The sequence below is a fragment of the Acinonyx jubatus genome, chromosome X (assembly GCF_027475565.1).
Source record: "Acinonyx jubatus isolate Ajub_Pintada_27869175 chromosome X, VMU_Ajub_asm_v1.0, whole genome shotgun sequence".
In the NCBI taxonomy this organism is placed as follows: Eukaryota; Metazoa; Chordata; class Mammalia; order Carnivora; family Felidae; genus Acinonyx; species Acinonyx jubatus.
In genome coordinates, this window is record NC_069389.1 from 55,088,471 (window position 1) to 55,113,468 (window position 24,998).

General features: G+C 39.6%; 1 protein-coding gene across 6 annotated transcripts in view; it reads left to right on the top strand.

Annotated features, from left to right (window-relative positions):
- Positions 1 to 5,694: 5,694 nt before the first annotated feature.
- The window catches only part of EDA (ectodysplasin A), a 412,220-nt gene continuing 392,916 nt past the window's right edge, over positions 5,695 to 24,998 (top strand). For all 6 annotated transcript variants that reach the window (XM_027053657.2, XM_027053658.2, XM_027053661.2 and 3 more), the window contains exon 1: positions 5,695 to 6,302. In XM_027053657.2, the coding sequence (XP_026909458.1) occupies positions 5,910 to 6,302 (393 nt within the window). In that variant the 5' untranslated portion in view covers positions 5,695 to 5,909. The remainder of the gene's footprint in view (positions 6,303 to 24,998) is intronic.

A 24,998-nucleotide genomic window follows, 5' to 3' on the forward strand; every position in this document is an offset into this window, starting at 1 on the left:
TGGGGGAGCCATTGGAGGATTTGGAGCAGACGATTAATAGGCTCTGACTTCAAATTTTAACAAAAATCCTGTGACTACAGGGTAGAGAATATAGTATGGGGTGGCAAGGACAAAAGCAAAAAACATGGAGACCCAGGAGACAGCTAAAGTAGTAATCCAGTGAGAGATCTTGGATTAGGGTGGTGATGGGGAGATAGTGACAAATGGTCAGGTTCTAGGTATATTTTCTTTTTGTTGTTGTTTAAGTAACCTCTACCTCCACTGTGGGGCTCAACTCACAACCCCAAGATTAAGAGTCACATGCTCTACCAACTGAGCCAGCCAGGTACCCCCTAGGTATATTTTGAAGGCAGAACTAACAGCATTTGTAGACAGATTGGATGTGAGGTGTTCAAAAAATAGAGGATTCAAAGATAACTTCAGTGTTTGTCTTGAAACATGGGAGGTTGGACTTGCCATTTGCTGAGATTTAAAAGACCAAGGGAAAAGCACAATTTGGGGGAGAAAAGTTTTGGGTTTGGTTATGTTGAGTTTGAGATGTCAATTAGATATCCAAGTGGAAATGGAGAGGAGGAAGTTGGATACATGATACATGAATCAAGAGTCCAGGAGAGGGTGATGGGAACATAAGGGTCTTATCTTAACTTTAAGAATGCAAAAAGAAGGGGGCAGGCATTTCGAAAGGGCAAAGAATGTAGATGCATTTTTATGTGTTCTTGAGTACTGTTATATAGTTTTCCTCTCATCTCCATTTGGTGGAAATCTCTTAGATAGCAAGGACTAACATTTACTGTGCTTTTATTATGTGCCAGACTCTTTGATATATAGCATCCCATTCAAGCGCAGTTATATCACAAAACATATGTTGTCATCTCCATTTTACAGATGAGAAAAGTGGGTATCTGCAAGACAGGCAAAAATTATCTGCCTAATCCACACAGCTGGTAAGTGAATATGCTGAGATTTAAACCAGGAATCAAATCCTAAACTCATGTTCTTCCACAACTACCTATCTGCTTATCACCAAGTGGGTCAGAGAGTCAACTCTGATTTCTTTGTCAATGATTTGTTCTGTATATTAACCAGAGCTAAGAGGTATTTAAAACCAGTCCCTGCAGGGTGCCCGGGTGACTCAGTAAAAGTGGCCAACTTTGGCTCGGGTCATGACCTTTGGTTTGAGTTTGAGCCCCACATCTGGCTCTCTACCGTCAGCATGGAGCCTGCTTTGCATCCTCTGTCCCCCCCTCTCTCTGCCCCTCCCCTGTTACACTTTTTCTCTCTCTCTCAAAAATAAATAAAAATTAAAAAATAAAAAGTAAAACCAGTCCCTGGCCACCTCCTTATCATATTCCACCAGAGGTTGTCAACTTGTTCTGAAAATTTATTATTCAGGTATTGTCAACTAATATTATTAAATTTTTTTAATGTTTATTTATATTTGAGAGAGAGAGAGAGAGACTGAGCACAAGCAGGGGAGGGGCAGAGAGAGAGGGAGACACAGAATCTGAAGCAGGCTCTGGGCTCTGAGCTGACAGCACACAGCCCAACATGGGGCTGGAACCCACAAACTGCAAGGTCATGACCTGAGCTGAACTCATATTATTTTAATATTAGGCCTAAACAACATTAGGAAGGTAAACTTGATGGGACAAAAAGTCAGTGAAGTACTACAAACCAACTATATTTGGATTTATGGGTCATTAACTTTTCTAGATTATTCACAAGTACAATAGCAGTCCAAACAAGAGGATAATTGCACAGTTGTCATTTGGTTTTATTTCCTTAATATCTTTCTATGATGTGGTATACAGCTTTGCACACAGTAGGTGCTTCATAAGTGGTACTGGCAGGCATCCCTTGGCCCACTTCCCTTTTTGGAATTCTAGGCAATGTAGGTTACCATAGGAGACTTCATGCACCATTAATTTGACAAACAATACTGGTGCCTACTATGTGGTAGGTGCCACGTTAGTTACTGGGACTACCAACATGGAAAGGATGTGGTTCTTACCATCAGAGAGCTAATAGTTCAGTGCTGAGAAAGCATGTGAAAAAAAGAAAAATACAATGTGGTAAGTGATATCATTGAGATATGCTCAGGGTACAGTGAAAGCATAATGAAAAATCTATTTGGAATGAGTTGTGGGTCTGTACCAAAGGAAACACATGATTTGATTCTTGAGGAAGTTATCAGCTGCCCAAGGTGGGAGCATTCCAGGCAAATCAGCTTGTGCAGGGGAGCCTGGGTGGCTCAGTCAGTTAAGCATCCAACTTCGGTTCAGGTCATGATTTCACAGTTTGTGGGTTTGAGTCCCACATCAGGCTCTGTGCTGACAGCTCAGAGCCTGGAGCCTGGTTTGGATTCTGTGTCTGCCTCTCTCTCTATGCCCTACCCCCAATCATGCGCTCTCTCTCTCTCTCTCTCTCTCTCTCAGAAATAAACATTAAATAACATTTAAAAAGAAATCAGTTTGTGCAAAGACACACATGTATGAGAAATGCCAATGAATTTAATTTTGTGGGAATACGGGTTCCTTGTAGGATGGTGGGAGATGAGGTTGGAAAGGCAGATTATGGGTCATGATAAGGAGCTGATACTTTGTCTCCTGGAATACATGAGCCCAGACAGGCAAGGTAAATGGGTGACAAGGGCAGTAATGGAGACTAGATGAAGGAGGTAGGGATGACTGTGTGGAACTTGATTGTTCCCACTTGTTTCAAGGGGTTAGGTCTAGCTGACTGTAGCCATATTGGAATGTGGATCCAGTGTTAGCAGGTTTTTTGGTTTTTTTTAGAGAAAGAAAAGGAGGAAATCTGGATTTTTTTCGTGTGAAATCTCCTGATTTCTAAATGGTGGCAATTAATTTTTTTAATTCAAAGTTTTAGCCAACACTGCACCAAACACAACACATCTGTTTGCTGGTTGTGGCCAGTAGGTTGTCATTTTGAGACCTGTGCTATAGGGGATGGGGTATTTACAGAAACATAGAAGCTAACTGAAGTAACACTTCAAAACACCTTTTTAAAATTTTTTTTTAACGTTTATTTATGTTTGACACAGAGAGAGACAGAGCATGAACGGGGGAGGGTCAGAGAGAGGGAGACACAGAATCTGAAACAGGCTCCAGGCTCTGAGCTGTCAGCACAGAGCCCGACGCGGGGCTCGAACTCACGGACCGTGAGATCATGACCTGAGCCGAAGTCGGCCGCTTAACCGACTGAGCCACCCAGGTGCCCCAAAACACCTTTTTAAAAAATGTTTATTTATTTATTTTTGAGAGAGCATGAGCCCAGGAGGGGCAATGAGAGAGACAGACAGAGACAGACAGAGAATCCAAAGCAGGCTCCTCACTGTCAGTGCAGAGCCTGATGTGGGAACTCACAAACTGTGAGATCATGACCTGAGCTATGAGATCCTGACCTAAGCCAAAGTCAGATGCTTAACCAGCTGAGCCACTCAGGCACCCCTCAAAACATTTTTACAGAATAACCACGTACATTCTTCACCACATTGCTTTATTTCAACATATCTACTGCATATGAAGACATATGTTCTTACTCTGGGGAACCAAAGTGAGGTTCTAGGTCAGATGTAACTTGCAGGTCTTCTGAGGGTAATGGTGCAACCCAGGGTCTTGGTCAGGCTGTTAAAAGCCTGGTAGAAGAGGGTAAGCTGAGACCAGTAAGGCTCCTGAGCACCACTACCAGGAGATGGCTGCTATTTGTTTCCTTTTCACTTTAAGGAAACAAGGGGCAGCCGTTTTGAACTGTGTATATAACCAAATTAACATAGCCAGTGATAACAGATAAAACGCAATGTTATAGTTGTTAAAGTCCAAACTCCTCTATTTACCATTGGAGAAACTAATGTTTCTGGCCAAAAAGCCCAGTGACTTGCTCAGAGTGACCCAGAAATCCAGTGGCAGGGTCAGGTCTACAGACTCTTAGTGTAACATTCTTTCTAATAATCCTAGGCTATGATAATTAAGGTAAATCAGCCCAGTAGTTCCCCTAGCATCTAGAATCCCTAGACAGAACAAGCAGGACTTGAGATTAGCTTAGCTATTAAATGCCCTTTTTAATTTTCTTCTTATCATCTCATGGTGATATTCTTTGCAAACTTTATACTTCATGAATAAGGGCCAATGAGGGGGCAAATAGATCTTTCTGAAGCACTGAGATCATTCACAAAGTGTCTGGAAGAAAACTTGGCTGTGGCCAATATATTTAAGGTTTATGAACTCTGTGCTTTCTGGACAGACCTTTCCATTATATGTTTTGCTTTTGTTTCATTGTTTCTCTTTTCTTGTCTTCTTTTCTATATCTCCTTATTTTTCTTCTTTCCCATCAGCCAAGATCTGAGGCCTACCCTTGACAAATCAATAAACTGCTAATTGTTCATAACATGGGAATAGGAGTACATAGTGACCAAGAAGCATACATATTTCCCCTGCTATGGTCATTTAGCTCTCTATAATCTCAGACTAGTAACTCTTGTAGATATTGACTGAACTAATCCTTTCCATCCTTCATTTCAGGGTCTATTGTTCTGACATTTGCCTTTTTTTGGAGGGGGGTTGCTCTGAACCCTTTTCTTATTGGTTCAGCTGTTGAAGATGCTGCAGTTGCAGCCATGTACATCTGGAACATTTGGCTGACTTGTTGAACTTCCCCCAGGGACTACTCCAGGGAAAGGAGGGGAGGAATGGAGAGGCCAGAACAGTTGCCTGCAAATAGAGATGCCAATATTGCCTGGTCATTCTGTGGACCACCGTTGTAAAAATCCACCTCATCTGGCCCTCAATTTCCCCATTTGCTCATTGAAGGCACATATTCTCCACTCAAAAGTCCTGTTGCTGAGGCAGAAGAGAAACTCCACTGGCTGTGGATTATCTCATGCAGTACTTTCTACATTGTAAAGGGACCAATACATATTTGTTGAATTAATTAATGTGTCACGAAATCCTAGGGGAGTGTTTGAACCTGCGTGGGACAAAGTCATTTCAGTTCCACCTGGCATAGGTAGACTTCTTGGACACTTAGAAAGAGGCCCCAGGCTCACTCTAGGAGTGGGGCTGCCTTAGTCCCACCCCAACCTCATTCCTTTTGGCTCCCAGGCTCCTGGGTCTCCTTTTCTTTTGGCGCGCCACTGGATTGCAAACACAGCAGGCATGGTTTCATTCCAAACCCAGAACTGTTTTAATTAGTTTAACGTCTGTTAAACGCTTTGAAGATTGAAAGCAACAGATAAGTGCTGGATGATGTTATTAACAACTGCAGTTAATTGCAAACATTTCTATTAATTCTAGTTTCTGCCTCCTTTCTTTGCTGTACTTTCTTTCCAAGGTGCCCCAATTCTTCTCAGCCTCCCCCTCTTTCCTTTCTCCTGCCCACCCTCCCCCCACCCATACAGGCGCTGTAGGGTTAAATTGGGGCGGAGTCCAGGGATGAACGACAGCGTTGGTCACCAACTGAAACAGGCGCAAGCGGGAAGAGCTGGGTGGGGCCGTTCGGCTGAGGCGAACCCACACGCCCCCAGGCCCCGCCCCTTGGCTGGAGGCCCCGGGTGGAATGGCAGGGGGCGGGGCGCCAAGGCTTGGCGGGTCGGTGGTTGGGCGTCTGGGCAGCCGCTTGGGAGATGGGGCGGGGTTGGCCTCCGCCTCCTCCCTCATTCTCCCCGCGGGCAGAGCCACCCCTCTCCCGCCCCTCCTCCTCCCTTTCCCACCCCTCGGAGTGGAGCTGCACATGCGGCAGCTCCCAGCTCGGTCCCGCCCAGCATCCGTTGCACTGGAACGGGTCCCTACAGCCTCCAGCCGATGGCAGGGCGGTAGCCGCCTGTCAGGGGTCCTGAACGGCTGAGGAAGACGCGGCGGCTCCCGGGCCTCAGAGAGTGGGTGTCTCCGGAGGCCATGGGCTACCCCGAGGTAGAGCGCAGGGAACCTCTGCCCATGGCAGCGCCGCGGGAACGGGCAAGCCAGGGCTGCGGCTGTCGCGGGGCCCCTGCCCGGGCGGGCGAAGGGAACAGCTGCCGGCTCTTCCTGGGTTTCTTTGGCCTCTCGCTGGCCCTCCACCTGCTGACGTTGTGCTGCTACCTGGAGTTGCGCTCCGAGTTGCGGCGGGAACGGGGAGCCGAGTCCCGCCTTGGCTCCGGCACCCCTGGCACCTCTGGCACCCTGAGCAGCCCCAGTGGCCTCGACCCTGATGGTCCCATCACCCGCCACTTCGGGCAGCCACCACCGCAGCAGCAGCCTCTGGAACCGGGCGAAACCACACTCCCCCCACACTCCCAGGACGGGCACCAGGTGAGTCACCTAGTAGGGGCGGTGGCGGCGGAGGCCCCCTCCCCTTGTGCTCAGGGCGGGGGCCCTCCTCCACCGGGCCCTGAGGAGGACTCTGCCACCTCCAGCCAAGTTGTAGGGCCGCACCGGGGAGGGGGCAGGCGAGCAGGGGAGAGGTCGCCCCGGGGTAGGTTGTCCTGGGTCCGGGTCTAGCTCACCCAGACCCTTAGGACCCCTGGACTTGGGAGCCCTGGCTGGCGCCCGCCGCCCCCAGCCATGGGCTGCCGCGGGAAAAGTTGGCTGCTCTCCCGGCCGCGGAGGTGCGGGCGCTGCCCCTCTGGCGGACTAACGGCCCCTCTGCTCCTGGTGAGATTTTCTGCCTGCGGTGCTTGTTTTTTCGTGTCCAGAGCTGATGCCAGCACGAGCAGGCTCTCCTCTGGAGTTGGAGCTGTAAACAGCTGTAATAACTGCTCCACAGTTGAAATAACTTTTAATCGCATTTTCAGCGCGGGTCCTTGTGCGCTGACCAGAACTTGGGCTTGTTCACACTTACCTGCAATTTGAGACTGATTGTCCTCAGTGTTCTAGTGAGGATCAGCGCCCCTGTGGAATTCTGGTAGAACTATGCCATCTTGCTAGACAACTTCTGAACAGCAATTTAAAAAATCTATGGAAATAAAACTCACCCTTTGCATACCGGTTCTGACTCTTTTGGGGGGGTTAGGTAGGGTGAGTGTGAAGGCTGTTAACCACTGCTAGTTTGAGAACAGGAGTCTATTGATTGGAATAATTACTCAGGAGTAATCTTCCAAGACCAGTTATTGTTTTGTTTGTTTTGCAATCTTTATGGTGTTTGCGCCCTTGTTAGCTAACTATTAGCTTTGGTGTTTGTCTTCTACATTTTCAGCTCTTTATTCAAGTAAATTTAGTGCATTTAAAATAAGTTTTCTCCTCACTGCCATATTTTGTCATGTGAAATTTAAAAGAAGCAAGGATCCAAGAATCCTTTTGAGGTGGTTAGAGAATAACAGTGAATTTATTTTGGGAAAGAGGGCAAGTTGTGCAAATGAGTTTCTTGAAGTGAGGGACCCAGGGTTTCTATATTTACTACCACATCATTGTCATACTCTGTAAACATTATTTGTGCTATTATTTGTGGTATTTTGACCATGCATCCAAAGCTGGCATCACATTCATGATAAAACTGTAATGTTAGGATGGGCCATATATTCTACATTGTGTATTATAAAGTTACCCTGAACCTAAAAATGTCTTGCTAGCACACTCCAACTTATATAACAGTTTATCAAAGAAGAGAATCAGTAGACATGCTTCTCATACTTGAAACTTTAAACACTGTAGCTAAATGATAATTAACTAGGATTCTGGCTTTCTTTATCCATCCCCTGCCCCCACAGCGCCCAGTGGCAATACTTAGCAGCTGAACATTGATATTCTGTGAAAAGATAAAGGAATTGAACTTCCTTTCCTTAGTCAAATGGTAGCCAAAGCCTTTTGGTATTTAGGATGGACAGACCTATGTTTATATATTGAGGATTAGCAGGACAGCTGTGCTCTAGGGCTTCTGAGATAGTGTGGGACTCTTACAGGTCTATAATGGCATTTAGTCGCCTTGTCCTTCACATGGCACTTCAAATAGTTCTGTCTAGGTTTAAATACAGATCCCTATTTTCCGTCCTTTATTTCTGTTTTAATCTTTTTGAGCAGTAGCAACAAGCATACTGGCTCTTTACATTTGCTGGCATCAATTGGTGTCAGAGATTTTTAGAATTGTGAGGGGCTATATAAGTCCATTTTGTTTGATCCCCTTGAATAGCACATAGGCCCTGCGGGGGGTGGGGGGCAGTGATTTGTCCAAGGTCATACAACTCTGGTCACTGGTAAAAGGGAGGTTGGTTTCTTGACTCCCAGTACAGTGCCTGTTCCCCTGTAGCATATAATTCCTGGAGCCTTTTTGAGGAAAGCGGGGTGGAGCTCCATAGTACCATTCTTGCCATGTAGAGAGCTCAGATTTATATCATTTTCTTTTACTCCACCTATATTTTGGTCAGACTAAATTTAACATGTATTCCTTACTCTTCTTAAACTTTACTTTCAGGAGAATTGAAGTATAATTTAAAGAAATTTTAGCCCAGATTCAAATTATGTTTCTTTTGAGGATGTTAGTTTTAGTATACCCACCTCTCCCCCCCAAAAAAGGCAAAAAGTTGATTGGCTATTAGAGTTAAACTGATAACTGCTACATCTTGGGTAAAATTGCTAGTACCCTGGTGCACCCTCTGCTGGCTTTGCAGGGACATTTAATTGCAATATCTGCTGACAGTCAAGATTCTAAGTTGTGCTGACATTCTGATTCATAAACAAGGAAGTAAACAGCCTTGTGGGATTTGGCCACGTAGGTCATATTTTTATATTTTAGTTTTTCAACACAAACAGCTGCTCTTACAGAAACTCTTACATGGAGAGGAAGAAAGATAAAAATATACACCCTTTAATGGGCAGAACATTCAGGTTCCTCGCCAGCTTATTTGCAAGGAGTAAAGACAAACTGATGAGAATAAATTACAGAAAGACCAAGTGGGCAAAACAGAGGCTCTTCATTGTATAAGGTCATGCCCACCTATTCATCTTTATGAGATGATAGGCTCAGTTATGACTCAAGAAAGGGATCTAGAGATCACTGAGGAGGTTTTTAAAACAAGAGGGGCACCTGGGTGGCTCAGTCGGTTAAGCCTCTGACTCTTGATTTTGGCTCAGGTCATGATCTCACGGGTTCGTGGGATAGAGCCCAGCATTGGGCTCTGTGCTGACAGTGCAGAGCCTACTTGGGATTCTCTTTGTCTTTCCCTCTGCTCCTCTCCCCTGCTCATTCTCTCTCAAAAATAAATAAACATTTAAAAAAAAACTTTTAAAACAAGATACAGAAGGAAATTAGGGCAGTTGGGATACATAACAGAGAGATCAGCAAAGTTCTCCAACGGAATTGTTAGAAAAGCCTCCCCAGTGGAGACGTTGCTAATGATAAAAAGTGAGAGGGTCGCTTCAGACCTTTTAGAATCATAACTCTCTCCTTTAGCTGGAGTAGTCAAGGAATACCTGTAGATTTATCTGGCTACTCACAGGAGATGATATGAAGATCTAGGTACACCTCATTTTCTGAGTTAGTACACAATATGATTGTTAGAGTAAAATAAAAATAAAAATAAAAATCATTATTGATCATTTTGTGAAGAAGTTGCCCCAGTTGTGATTGTGGTCCCCAAAGCAAGTAATATGGTGGGCAGTATCAGTAAGGGTGTTGAAAATAATGACAAAACAAAACCATTATCTTTTCTATGTAAAAGAACAAAAAGTGGATTTGCATCCATAATCATATAGGAAATTCTGACGGTCACTTCTCAAGAAAAACTTAACAGCTGATAAAAGTCTCCAGAAACCCAATCTCACGGTCCATGAGTTCGAGTCCCACGTCAGGCTCTGTGCTGACATCTCAGAGCCTGGAGCCTGCTTTGGATTCTGTGTCTCCCTCTCTCTCTGCCCCTCCCCCGCTCACCCTCTGTCTCTCTTTGTCTCTCTCTCTCAAAAAATAAACATTAAAAAAATTTTAAATTATAGCCATTCTGGCAGATGGGTTTGTAATACTATCTCATTGTAATTTTAATTGACATTTCTCGGAAGACTAATGAAGTTGTACACTTTTTCAAAGGTTTATTATCTATTTGGATAACTTCTTCTGTGAAGTGTCTCTACAAGTATTTTGTGCATTTTTAAAAATCAGGTTGTTTGTCCTTTTCCTATAGATTTGTAGGAATTCTTTATATACTCTGGCTATGGACCGTTTTTGCACTTTTTATATTGCAAACCCTTCCCAAATCTCTTCAGTGTTCTTTGAGGAACAGACGTTTTAAATTTTCATGTGTCTAGTTTTTCAGTATTTTCTTTTATGACTGTTTTTTGTGTTTCATTTAAATAGTATTTTCCTACCTTGAGATCATGTAGGTATTTTTTTCATGTTATCTTCTAGGAGCTTTATGTATTTTGCCATTCACATTTAGATCTACAGTCCATCTGGAATTGATTTATGTGTATGATGAGATATAGGGGCCAAGCTTTATCTTTTCAACTGACCCAGGCCATTTATTTATAAGGAATGTCTTTTTCTTTGCTTCTTTACAGTATCACCTTTGTCGTAAATTGTCTGCATATGTGTGAGATTGTTTCTGAACTGTTCTGTTAGTCTATTTGTCATTGTAACAATACTATAGTCTTAATTACTGGACTTCATAATAAGCTCTTGATTTCTGGTAAAGCAAGTCCTTCCACCTTGTTCCTCTTCTTTAAAAATATCTTGGATGTTCTTGGCCCTTGGCATTTCTCTATATATTTTAGAACCAGCTCATCATATTCCACAAAAAGAGAATAATTTTAAAGGGGATGATGTCAGCAAGATGGTAGATTAGGAGATTAGGACACCCTCTTGCCAGAGTATCTGCCACCAGCTCAATACCATATGATAAGGAAGAAACCCCCTAGCTTCAGCATCTCCCAGTGGAGGGAAGAGGTTGGTTCACTTGTCCAGCACTCTGCCAATCTTGAAACTCTGAGGGGCATGCCTCAGAGAAAACAGACAGTGTCATGGGCTGGTAGATATCATGGATCATCCCTCCTGCTGAGCACAGAGCAAGAAGACAAAAAATACCAGCTCTCAATATTTCCCTGGGGAAGAAAGTTTATTTTTGCATCTGGTGCTCCAACTTCTCCAGGGTTTCCCAAAGAACTGGCATCTGACTTGTCAGTCTAGGATCTCAGGGTTCTGGCACAGTCTAGTCTCCTGGAGGAGAACAGAAATGATGGCTAGGACTGATAGATACCATAGATCCTCCTACCCCACTCAGCACAGAGTGGGTAGATGAAACATGTCAACTTTCACCTTACTCCTGGAGGTGGAAGAGTTGATATGGGATTCAGTGCCAGAACTTCTCCAGGGCTGCCCAAAGAACTGGCATCTGCCTTGCCAGAGTCTTGGATCTCTGATGGATCTGGCTTTGTCTAGCTATCTGAGGGAGAATGGAGATGGCACTTTGGAGTGGCAAATGCATTCTGTACAGAGTAAATAGACAAAGACACAGCTGCTTGCTTCTCTTTAAGGAGGGAAAGAATTGATAGAAGCCCCCAGAATCTCTGATTGGGCTGCTTGGTGAAGGTCTTCTGTACAAGACCAGTCCATGGAGATTGGGAGAGATGATTGCTTTCTGTAATATTTTGACACCAACACAGAGAGTCAATGAAAATGAAAAACTGGCAAAGATGTTCCACACAAAGAAATATATGTTCAGATACTGACCCTAATGAAACAGTTATGAGATTTACTTGACAAAGAATTCAAAATAACTCTTATAAAGATGTTCACTAAGATCAAGAGAACAGTGCATAAAATGAAAATTCTAACAAAGAGATAGAAAATATTAAAAAGAACAAAACAAAAGTCATGGAGCTAAAGAACCAAATAATGAAACTGAAAAATTCATGAGCAGGATTCAGAGCAGATTAGATAAAGCAGAATAAAGGATCAGTGAAATAAGATTGGTCTTTGGAAATAATTCAGTCCATGGAACAAAAAGAAAAAAAAAGAAAAGAAAAATAGTGAAAAAGCATATGGGACTTAAGTGATACCGTCAAGTAGACCATTATTGGCATTAGGGGAGTCCCAAAAGGCGTAGAGAGAGAGAGAAAAGACCAAAAGCTTATTCAAAGGAATAATGGCTGAAAACTTTCCAAATGTGGAGAAGGAAATGGATGACCAAATTCAAGAAGCCCAAAGAATACTAAGTAAATAAACCCAGAAAATCCACACCAAGACAAATTATAGTCAAATTGTCAAAAGTCAAAAACAAAGAATTTTGAAAGCCTCAAAAGAAAACCAACTTACCATGTACAAGGGAACTCCCCTTAAGAACATCAGCAAACTTTTCAGCAGAAATTTTGCAGACCACAAGGGAGTGGGATAATATATTCAAAGTGCTGAAGAGCAAAAAACTGCCAACTAAGAATACAATACCTGTCAAAACTTTTCTTAAAAAATAAGAACAGATACATTCTTAGACAAACAAGAGCTGAGGAAATTCATCATCACTAGACCTGACTTACATGAAACGCTACAGGGAGTTATATTAACTTGAAATGAAAGGACACCAAAGAGCTATGTGATAGCATGAGAAAGTATGAAACTTATTGGTGAAAGTAAATATATAGACCCATACAGAATACTGTATTACTGAATGGAAGAGGATAAATCACTTTTATTTCTAGTATAAAAGTTAAATGGTAGAAGTATTGAAAATAACTCTATGTTAAAAGATACACAATATGAATAGATGTAGAATGTGACAAAAATAATAAGTTATGTATGTGAAATAAGTTAGAGTGTAGAGTTTTTATATGCAATTGAACTTATCAGGCTAAAATAGACTTAATATTTTATGTAAGCCCCAAGGTAACCATGAAAAAATACCTATAGAAGTTACACACATACAAAAGAAATAAATCAAAGCATATCAATACAAAAAACAATAAAATACAAAGGAAGAGAGCAAAAGGGGAAATAAAAGAATCTCAAGACTAACAAAGAACAACTAACAAAATAGCAATGGTAAATCCTTCACTATCAAAAATTACTTCAAATGTAAATAGGCAAAAATCTCTTCCAATCAAAGTCATATAGTGGCTGAATGGATAAAAGCAAGACACAATCATGCTTTCCACCAGAAACTCTCTTTAGGTTCAAGGACACAGATATAGACTAAACATAAAATAATAGAAAAATCATATGGTATTTGTCTTTCTCTGACTTATTTCACTTAGTGTGATACTCTTTAGCTCCATCCTTGTCATTGCAAATGATTTCACTTGTGTGTGGAATTTAAGAAACAAAACAAATGAACAAAGAAAAGATAAACTGAAAACAGACTCTTTCTTTAAATCTTTATTTATTTTGAGAGAGAAGGAGAGGGAGAGAGAGAGAATGAGAATGCATATGTGCAAATGGGGGAGGGGGGGAGAAAGAGGGAGGAGAAGAATCCCAAGCTGGCTCTGGGCTGTCAGCGCAGAACCTGACATGGGGGTTGATCCTACAAACTGTGAGATCATGACCTGAGCCTAAATCAAGAGTAGATGCTTAACCAACTGAGCCACCCAGACATCCCAAGACATTACCAGAAGGGAGATGGGGGGGGGGGGAAGATGAGTAAATTAGGTGAAGGAGATCAATAATACACTTATGGTAAGTATAAAATTTTTGAATCACTATATTGTACACCTGAAACTTAAATAACATTGTATGTTAACTATACTGGAATTAAAATTTTTAAAAAGTAGAATAATTGGCCTAAACACAGGTATATAGGCCAGTTGAACAGAATAGAGATCCTAGAAATAAATCCATGTATATATAGTCAAGTAATCTTTGGGAAGGGTGCCATGAATACACCATGGGGAAAGGATAGTTTCTTCAACAAATAGTGTTGGGAAAACTGGATATTCACAATATTTTATAGTTTTCTGTGTAGAACTCTTATACCCCTATCATTAGATTTATTGTAAGGTATTTGATATTTTTTGAAGCCATTTTAAACGATATCTGCAGTTAATGCCATGATCTGTCACCAAAGTCCCCATTCAGAAATGGAAGACTTATTCCTCAAAGGCTGAGAGTGCTGCTAGAAGACAGATCTCAACTGACAGGCCCTTTTTGAATTTGTCCTGGTTGAAGAAAACTGTCTCACCCATAGAGATCCCTCCTTTCAGGGTATCCCATATCCAATGACTGATAAGTTAGGAGGTGGAAAGGCTTGCCCCTTCCCACTAAATCCAGAATACTTTGAAGGACTGTATTAGCTCCAGAGCTCCCTATGGTTTCGGCTAGAGCCTTTTGGGGATTTCTTTTTTCCTTTCTCTTGCCCATATGTTGAACCCTGCAAAAATTAGGAATTAAAAGTCCTGCGTAGTAATCTATGTCTTCTAGTCTGCTTCACAGGAAAAACAACCTGGGACCACATTATCTTAAAATCTCATTTTTAAATTGCTTCTGGCTGATGCTCAGAAACATATTTTTATATATTGTTTGGTGTCCAACATCTTGCTGAACGCATTTATTAATCCTAATAAATTTTCTGTGGATTCTTTTGGATTTTCTACATACACTATTACATTTTGTGACAAAAGACAGGTTTTATTTTTTTATTTTTTCTTTTCCAATATTTGTACTTTAAATTTTTTTCTTTATTGTACTAGCTTAAGCCTTCAGAACAATGTCAAATAGAATTAGTGATTGTAGGCATCCTTACCCTATTCCCAATCTCAGAGGGAAAAGCTTTTAACATCTTTAGGTATGATGATGGTTGTAGTTCTTTTTCTAAAGATAGCCTTTATAAATTTAAAGTTCTGTTTTAGTCCTAGTTTATTAAGATTTTTTAAAATCATAAATGGATATATCATTATATCAATGGCTTTCCTGCATCTATTGAGATAATCCTATGATTTTTTTCCTTTATTCAGTTAATGTAGTATTAAACTAACCTTGCACTTGTGGAATAAACACTTTGTCACAATGATTATTCATTTTACATATTGCTAGATTTGGTTTGCTAATATATCACTGAGGGTCTTTTTTCCCTCTATATACATGAGTGAGATTAGCATGTAATTTTCCTTTTGTATCAGGTTTGGATAAAGTTAGAATGTTCTTATAAAATTAGTTGGAAGTGGGGCACCTGAGTGACTCAGTTGGTTAGGCATCCCACTTGAGCTTAGGTTGTGATCTCACCATTCCTGAGTTTGAGCCCTGCGTTCAGGCTCTGTGCTGATAGCTCAGAGCCTGGAGCCTGTTTCAGATTCTGTGTCTCCCCCCCCCCCTCTCTCTCTCTCTCTCTTTCTCTCTCTCTCTCTCTTCCCCTCCCCCACACATGTTCTGTCTTTCTCAAAAATAAACATTAAAAATTTTTTTTTAATTATTTGGAAGTGTTTTAAATTTTTTGTCTGTAAGAGTTTATGTAATATTTCTTCCTTAAATGTTTGGTAAATTGGTGAAACATTTGGGCCTGGAATTTTGGGAGGGAGAAGCGGGGATATTTTATTTGTTTATTTATTTATTATTATTTTTTAATGTTTATTCATTTTTTTGAGAGAGACAGACATGAGCTGGGGAGGGTCAGAGAGAAGAAGACACAGAATCCGAAGGAGGCTCTAGGCTCTGAGCTGTCAGCACAGAGCCCCACATGTCCCCCCCCCCAACTCATGAACAGTGAGGTCATGACCTGAGCTGAACCTGACGCTCAACCGACTGAGCCACCCAGGCGCCCAGAAGAGGGGAGATTTTAAACTGTAGATTTGATAACTTAATAGGTATAAGATTTACAGATATCTTGGTTTTACTTGTGTCAGTTTAAATAAGTTTTTAAAAATGTTTATTTTGAAAGAGAGAGAGAGACAGAAAATGAAAGAGTGGGGGAGGGCCAGAGAGAGAGAGAGAGAGAAAACCCCAAGCAGGGTCTGTTCTGTCAGTGCAGAGCCGTACATGGGGCTTGATCTTATAAACCGTGAAATCATGACCTGAGCAAAAATCAAGAACAGGACACTTAACCAACTGAGCCACCCAGGTGTCCCTAGTAATTTTTATGTTCTAAGAATTTGTTTACTTCAGTAAAAAATTTAAATTTATTCACATGAAGAATTTCATAATATCCTCACCATCTGTTGTTTAATTGTGGTAAAATACATAACATAAAATTTATTATAACCATTTTCAACTGTGTAGGTCAGTGGCATGAAGTCCATTCACAACATTGTGTACCCATTACCACTATTTTCGGAACTCTTTCATCCTCCCAAACAGGAACTCTGTGCCCATTAAATAATAATTCCCTATTCCCTTTTCCCCAGCCCCTGGTAACCTTTAGTCTACTTTTTTCCTTTTGAATTTACCTATTCTAGGTACCTCATATAAGCAAAATCATACAGTATTTGTTATTTTATTTTGGTCTTATTTCACTTCACATAAGGTTTTCAGGATTCATTTGATGTTGTCACATATCAGAATTGTACTCTTTTTATGGATGAATAATATTTGTGTGTGTGTGTGTGTACCATATTTTATCAATTCATTTGTGATGGACGCTGGGTTATTTGTACTTTTTGGCTAGTGTGAATAATGTTGCTTTGAATATTGATGTACAAATATCTGTTGTAGTCTCTGCTTTTAATTCTTTTGTGTGGAATTGCTGGATTATATGGTAGTTCTGTTGAATTAAGAACTGCTAAATTGTTTTCCACAGTGACTGCATCATTTTATATTACTGGTAATGCACAAGAATTCCAATTTCTTTACATTCTCACTAACACTTATTTTCTATTTTTTAAAATATAATTATCCTAATGTGTAAGAAATCTTTCCTTCTTGTGGTTATTATTGCCTCTTTTAAAAATTTTGTTTTAAATTAATGTTTAAAAAAATTTTTTTTAAGGGCGCCTGGGTGGCTCAGTCATTAAGCATCTGACTTTGGCTTAGGTCATGATCTCACGGTTTGTGAGTTCCAGTTTCACATCGGGTGAGCTCTAGCCCCGGTTCGGGTGAACCCGCTTCTCTCTCTCTCTTTCTCTCTCTCTCTCTCTCTCTCTCTCTCTCTCTGTCCTTTGCTCACCTGCACCCTCTCCATCTCTCTCTCTCTCTCAAAAAAATAAATAAAATAATAAAAAATACAACCTTTTTAAAAGCTTTCATTTAAATTCCATTAGTTAACACAGTGTAATATTAGATTCAGGTGTAGAATTTAGTGATTCAACACTTACATACAACACCTAGTGCTCATCACAAGTGCATTCCTTAATCCCCATCACCTGTTTAACCCATCCCCCCCCCCACCTCCCTTCCAGCAACCCTCAGTTCTCTATAGTTAAGGATTTCTTGGTTTCCGTTTCCCCCCCCATGTTCGTTTATTTTGTTTCTTAAATTCCACATGTGAGTGAAATCATATGGTATTTGTCTTCCTTTGACTGACTTAATTTCACTTAGCATAGTACTCTCTAGCTCCATCTACATCATTGCAAATAGCAAGATTTCATTTTTTAAATTTATGACTAATATTCCATTGTGTGTGTGTGCATGTATATATGTGTATATATATATATGTATATGTGTGTGTATATATATATGTATATATATACACATACACCACCTCTTTGTCCATTTATTAGTCAATGGACATGTGGGCTCTTTCCATAATTTGGCTATAGTTGATAATGGTGCTATAAATGTCAGGGTGCATGTATCCCTTCAAATCAGTATTTTTGTATTTTTTAAAGTTTATTTATTTTGAGAGAGAGAGAGAGAGTGGCAGAGGGGCAGAGAGAGAGAGGGGGGCAGATAGAATCCCAAGCAGGCTCCATGCTGTCAGCACAGAGCCTAATGCAGGGCTCAGTCCCACAACCCTGGGATCATGACCTGAGCCGAAATCAAGAGTTGGATGCTTAACCAACTGAGTCACCCAGGTGCCCCAATAATTTTGTATTCTTTGGGTAAATACTTAGTAGTGCAATTGCTGGATCATAGGATAGTTCTATTTTAACTTTTGAGGAACCTCCATACTGTTTTCCACAGTGGCTATACCAGTTTGCATATCCACCAACAGTGTGAGAGTGTTCCTTTTTCTCCACATCCTCACCAACACCTGTTGTTTCCTGTGTTAATTTTAGCCATTCTGCCAGATGGGAGGTGATAATCTTATTGTAGTTTTGATTTGTGTTTCCCTGATGATGTATAAATTGATTGAATAAATGTATAAATGGAATCATACAGTATATATTTGAGATTGCCTTTTTTTTCACTTAGTATAATGCCCTTGAGATTCATAATAGTTGTTATGTGTATTAGCAGTTTGTGTACTATAGTGTGTTTAAATCATTGAATTCTAATCTGTATGATCTGTAGTTTTCCCCTTTTCATTTCAGTTTTATTAGTGTGCAGTTTTCTTGGTGGTTTTACCAGAGATTTGTCAATTTTATTAGTTGATCTACACTATGGATTGTTTTCTATTTCATTAATTTCTGCTAATATCTTTTAAATTTTCATATTTCTACTTTTGTTGGCTTTAATTTGGTGATTTGAAAAAACATCTAAGGGGCACCTGGGTGGCTCAGTCAGTTAAGCCTCCAGCTCTTGATTTCAGCACAGGTCATGATTTCATAGTTCGTGAGTTCAAGCGCTGCATTGGGCTCTGTGCTGACAGTGCGAAACCTGCCTAGGATATTCTCTCTCTCTCTCTCTCTCTCTCTCTCTCTCTCTCTCTCTCTCTCTTCTCCCTCTCTCTCCCTCTCTCCCCTTCTCTCCCCTTCTCTCTCCCTCTCTCTCCCCTTCTCTCCCCCTCTCTCTCCCTCTCTCTCCCTCTCTCTCCCTCTCTCTCCCTCTCTCTCCCTCTCTCTCCCTCTCTCTCCCTCTCTCTCCCTCTCTCTCCCTCTCTCCCTCTCTCCCTCTCCCTCTCTCCCCCTCTCTCCCTCTCCCTCTCTCCCTCCCTCCCTCCCCCTTCCCCTGCTTGCTCTCTCTTGAAATAAATAAGTAAACTTAAAACAATTTTTAAAAATATATCTACTTTCTGCTTTTTTTGAGAGTGAGTGCATGCACCCATGCAAGCTCAAGAGTGAGGGAGGGGCAGAGCTAGAGGGAGACAGAGAGTCTTCAACAGACTCCACCCAGCTTGAAGCCCCAGGCAGGGCTTGATTTCACTACCAGAGATCATGACCTGAGCCGGAATCAAGAGTTCGATGCCTAACTGACTGAACCACCCTCTAGTTTCTTGAGAAGATGCTTAAATCATTCTTTTTTAAAATATGCATTTTAGGGGCACCTGGGTATCTCAGTCAATTGAGCGACTTCCGCTCTGGTCATGATCTGCCCTTCATGAGTTTGAGCCATGCATAGGGCTCTGTGCTAACAGCTGAGAGCCTGGAGCCTGCTTTAGATTCTGTCTCCCCCTCTCTGTCTCTCCCCTGCTGGCGCTCTGTCTCTCAAAAAAATATATATTAATAAAGTAAAATAAAATGTTCATTTTAGGGGTGCCTGGGTGGCTCAGTAGGTTGGGCGTCAGCTCATGATCTCACAGCTGGTGAGTCTGAGTTCGAGTCCCACATGGGGCTTGGCTCTGTGCTGATGGCTCAGAGCCTGGAGCTCTCTTTGGATTCTGTGTTTCTCCCCCTACCCCTACCCTGCTCATGCTGTGTCTCTTTCTCTCTCTCAAAAATAAATAAACATTAAAAAATTTATTAAAATGTGTAGAGTATAAATTTCCCTCTAAGCACAGTTTTAGCATGTTACATAAGTTTTGATTTTGATATGCTATAGTTTTAACATTCAATACAAATAATATTTTCTATTTTCCATTGTGGTTTATTAGTCATTTTAAGTGTATGTATTGATTTCCAAAGATGATAATTTTCTAGTTATCTTTTTTTTAATTTATTTTTAGCTTAATTCCACTGTGGTTAAAGAACATCTCTGTATGATTTAAAGTATTTGTTATTAATGGTGACTGTAGTCAGTTTTTATAGATGCTCTGTGTGTACTTGAAAGAATATGTCCTATAGTGTAGTGCGTGCTATTTATTTACTAAATAGGTCAAATTGTGTTCTTTGAATAATTTTTGCCCTCTCTGATTTTTTTTGTTTACTCATTCTATCAGTTGTTGAGATATTTGTGTCAAAAATCTCTCATGATAATTATGTATTTATCCATGTCTTCTTTTAGTTCTGGTAATTTTTGATTCACGTATTTTGAGATTGTGTTATTAGGTAATTACGTATTTAGAACTGATATATCTTCTGTTGAATTAAACTTATTTGTTTTCAAAAATTTTTAATGTTTATTTTTGAGAGAGAGACATAGAGATAGAGACAGAGTGCAAGTGGGGAAGGGGAAGAGAGAGAGGGAGACACAGAATCCAAAGCAGGCTCCAGGTTCTGAGCTGTCAGCACAGGGCCCGACACAGGACTCGAACCCATGAACCGTGAGATCATGACCTGAGCCAAAGTTGGACATTTAAGTGACTGAGCCACCCAGGCACCCCTGAATTGAACTTTTTATTGCGAAATGTCCCTCTTTAACTGTAGTAATGCTTTTTACCTTAATGTCTACATTGTTTTATATTAATAATGCTACTTTCTCGGGGCGCCTGGGTGGCTCAGTTGGTTGGGCATCCGACTTCGGCTCAGGTCATGATCTCACCGTCCGTGGATTTTGAGCCCCACATCAGGGTCTGTGCTGACAGCTCGGAGCCTGGAGCCTGCTTCGGATTCTGTGTCTCCCTCTCTCTCTGCCCCTCCCCTGCTCAAGTTCTGTCTCTGTCTCTCTCAAAAATAAATATTTTTAAAAAATAATGCTACTTTCTTTTGATCAACTTTTGCATGATATGTCTTCCATCTTTTAAAATTATAACCTTTCCATATGTTTTTTGTTAAAATTTTTTTAATGTTTATTTATTTTTGACAGAGACAGAGGGGAGAGGGGCAGAGAGAGAGGGAGAGACAGAATCCAAAGCAGGCTCCAGGCTCTGAGCTGTCAGCACAGAGCCCGACGCAGGGCTCAAACTCATGGACTGTGAGATCATGACCTGAGCCAAAGTCGTATGCCCAACTGACTCAGCCTCCCAGGTGCCCCTCATATGTTTTAAATGCATCTCTTATAAATAGATATAGTTTTCCTTTTCAATTTAGTTGATCTAACTGGCACATTTAATCAATTTCAATTTAATTAAATTACTTACATATTTGGCTTTAAATATACCATCATACTATTTGTATTTGTCTTGCCCATCTTAAATGAACATTTTTACTCCATATTGCCTTCTTTTGGATTTTTTTTACTAATCTTTTTTACTCTTTGTTAATATTGTAGATACATATTTTTACTGTCGTTTTAGTGGATACCCTAAATATTACAACATGCATTTTTTCCTTACAATAGTCTGATATAATTAGTTCTTTGACCTCTTCCTGCACAGTGCAAAGGCCTTAGAATAATTTAACTCCATTTACCCCCTGCCAACTCTATGCTATTGTTTTTTGGTAATTTAATTATGTATATGATTTAAGCTGCACAAGACATTGTTATTTTATAGTTAATATTCATTTAGATTTCCCCTATGTTTACCCTTTTCTTATCATTTTTTCTTTTCTTACCAAATTTCAGTTTGAGGTCATTTCCTTCTGCTCTAATAATACCCTTTAACATTCCCTTTAATGTGTATCTACTGCTAATTTTTTCCAGTTTTTGTTTGTCTGAAAATATTTCTTTATTTCACCTCTATTTTTGAAAGACCTTTTTACTGGATATAGAATTATAGGTTAGTTATTTTTCTTTCAAAATTTTGAAGATACCATATCAATGCTAAAAAGCCTTCTATTATGTATTTTGGGAAACCAGCTGAAACTTTTATATTATTAGCTTTTCTGAAGGTAATGTGTCTTTTTGACCTGCTGATTTTGATATATCTCTTTATTTTGGGGTTTTATTTTTTATGTTTTTGGCTTTTAGAGTTTTTATTTTAATTCCAACTAGGTAATATACAATGTTATATTAGTTTCAGGTGTACAACATAGTGATTCCACAATTCCATACAACACCTAGAGCTCATCACTACATGTGCACTGCTTAATCCCTTTCATCTATCTAACCCATCCCTCCACAATCATCCCCTGGTAACTATCAGTTCTTTATAGTGTAGAGTCTGTTTCTTGATTTATCTTTTTTTCCTTTGTTTTGCTTCTTAAATTCCACATATGAGTGAAATCAATCATATGGTATTTTTCTTTGATTTATGTCACCTAGCAGTATACTCTAACTCCATTCATGTCATTGCAAATGTCAAGATTTCAATCTTTTACATGGCTGAATAATGTTCCATCTCACACACATCACTTCTTCATTATCCACTCACCAATCAGTGGACACTTGGACTGCTTCCATAATTTGGCTCTTGTAAGTAATGGCAATATAAACATAATCGTGCATGAATCCCTTTGAAGTAGTTGTTGAAGAAGTTGTTTTATTCTTTGGGTAAATACCAAATAGTGCAATTGCTGGGTCATAGTGTACTTCCACTTTAAAATTTTGAGGAACCTTCATACTGGTTTCCAGAGTGGCCATACCAGTTTGCATTCCCACTAATAGTGCATGAGTGTTCCTATTTCTCCACATTCTCACCAGTACCTCTTGTTTCTTGTGTTGTTAATTTTAGCCAGTCTGATAGGTGTGAGGTGATACCTCATTGTAGTTTTGATTTGCATTTCCCTGACGGTAAGTGATAATGAACATTTTTTTCACCTCTTTATTGCCATCTGAATGTCTTTTTTGGAGAAGTGTCTCTTCATGTCTTCTGCCCATCTTTTAGTTGGATCATTTAGGTTTATTTGGTGTTGACTTCCATAAGTTCTTTATGTATTTCAATACTAACCCTTCACTGAATATATTTGCAAATATCTTCTCCAATTCTGTAGGTTGCCCTTTAGTTTTGCTGATTATTTTCTTCACTGTGCAGGTTTTAATTTTGGTATTTTCCCAAAAGTTTATTTTTTTAATTTTTTTTAATGTTTTATTTATTTTTGAGGGAGAGCCCAATAGTTTATTTTTATTTTTGCTTTTGTTTCCTTTGCCTCAGGAGACATATCTAGAAAAAAGTTGCTATGGACAATGTCAAAGAAGTTGCTGCCTCTATTCTCTTCTAGGATTTTTATGGTTTCAGGTCTCACATTTAGGTCTTTAATTCATTTTGAATCTATTTTTGTGTATGGTATAAGAAAGTGGTCCAGTTTTATTCTTTTGCATATTATTGTCCTGTTTTCACAGCACCATTTGTTGAAGAGAATGTCTTTATGCCATTGGATATTCCTTCTGCTTTGTCAAAGAATAATTGACCATATAGTTGCCAGTTTATTTCTGGGTTTTCTATTCTCTTGTATTGATTTGTGTCTATTTTTGTGCTAGTACCAAACCGTTTTGATAATTACATCTTTGTGATATACCTTGACGTCTGGAGTTAAATGCCTCCAGCTTTGCTTTTCTTTCCCAAGATTGCTTTGGATATTTGGGGTCTTTTGTGGTTCCATACATTTTAGGATTGTTCTAGTTCTGTGAAAAATGCTGTTGATATTTGGATAGGGATTGAATTAAATGTGTAAATTGCTTTGGGCAGTATAGACATTTTAACAATATTTGTTCTCCCAATCGATGAGAATGAAATGTCTTTCCATTTCCTTGTGTCATCTTCAGTTTCTTTCATCAGTGCTTATAGTTTTCAGAGTATGGGTCTTTCACTCTTTGGTTAGGTTTATTCCTGGGTATCTTACTATTTTTAGTGCAATTTTAAATGGAATTGATTTCTTAATTTCTCTTTTTGCTTCCTCATTACTGGCATATAGAAACACAACAGATTTCTGTACTTTGGTTTTGTATCCTGTGATTTTACTCAATTCATTTATCAGTTCTAGCAGTTTTTTGGTGGAGTCTTTCAGGTTTCCTATATATAGTATCATGTCATCTGCAAATAATGAAAGCTTTACTTCTTCATTGCCGATTTGGATGCCTTTTATTTTTGTTGTCTTATTGCTGTGGCTAAGACTTACAGTACTATGTGGTAGAGAAGTGGTGAGAGTGGATATCCTTGTCTTGTTTCTGACCTTGGGGAAAAGCCGTCTCTTTTTCCACATTAAGGATGATGTCAGCTATGTGGTTTTCATAGATGGCCCTTATGTCAAGGTACGTTCCCTCTCAACTTAACTTTTTTGAGGGTTTTTTTTTTTTTTATCATGAACGGATGTTGTATTTTGTGAAATGCTTCTTCTGTGTCTATTGAAATTTTCCTATCATTCACCTTTCTCTTATTGATGTGATGTATCACAGTGATTTGCAAATATTGATCCACCCTTGCAACCCAAAAATAAATCTAACTTGATTGTGATGAATGATTTTTTTAATGTATTGTTGAATTTGGTTTGCTGGTATTTTATTGAGAATTTTTATATCTATGTTCATCAGGAATATTTCCCTTTTTTAATGGTGTCTTTATCTGGTTTTGGGATCAGGGTAATGCTGGCCTCATAGAATGAATTTGGAAGTTTTCCTTTATTTTATACTTTTTGAAATAGTTTGAGAAGAATAGGTATTAAATCTCCCTTAAATTTTTGGTAGAAATTGCCTGTGAATCCATCTGGTGCTGGACTTTTGTTTGCTGTGTGTTTTTTCATTACTGATTCAATTTATTTGCTGGTTATTGATCTTAAGTTTTCTCTTTCTTCCTACTTCAGTTTTGGTAGGTTTTATGTTTCTAGGAATTTATCCATTTCCTCTAGGTTGTCCAGTTTGTAAGCATATAGTTTTTTTAATAGTATTCTCTTATAAATGTTTGTATTTCTGTGTTGTTGGTTGTAATTTTTCTTTTCTCATTTGTTTTCATATTTGATTCCTTTGTCTTTTTTCTTGGTATGTCTGGCTAGAGGTTTATCAATTTATTGATTTATTTTAAAAAACCAGCTCCTGGTTTCATTGATCTGTTTTATTGTTCTTTCAGTTTCTATATAATTTATTTATGCTCTGATCTTTATTATTTCCTTCTTTTTGCTGGTTTTAGGTTTTGTGTGTTATTCCTTTACTAGCTCCTTTAG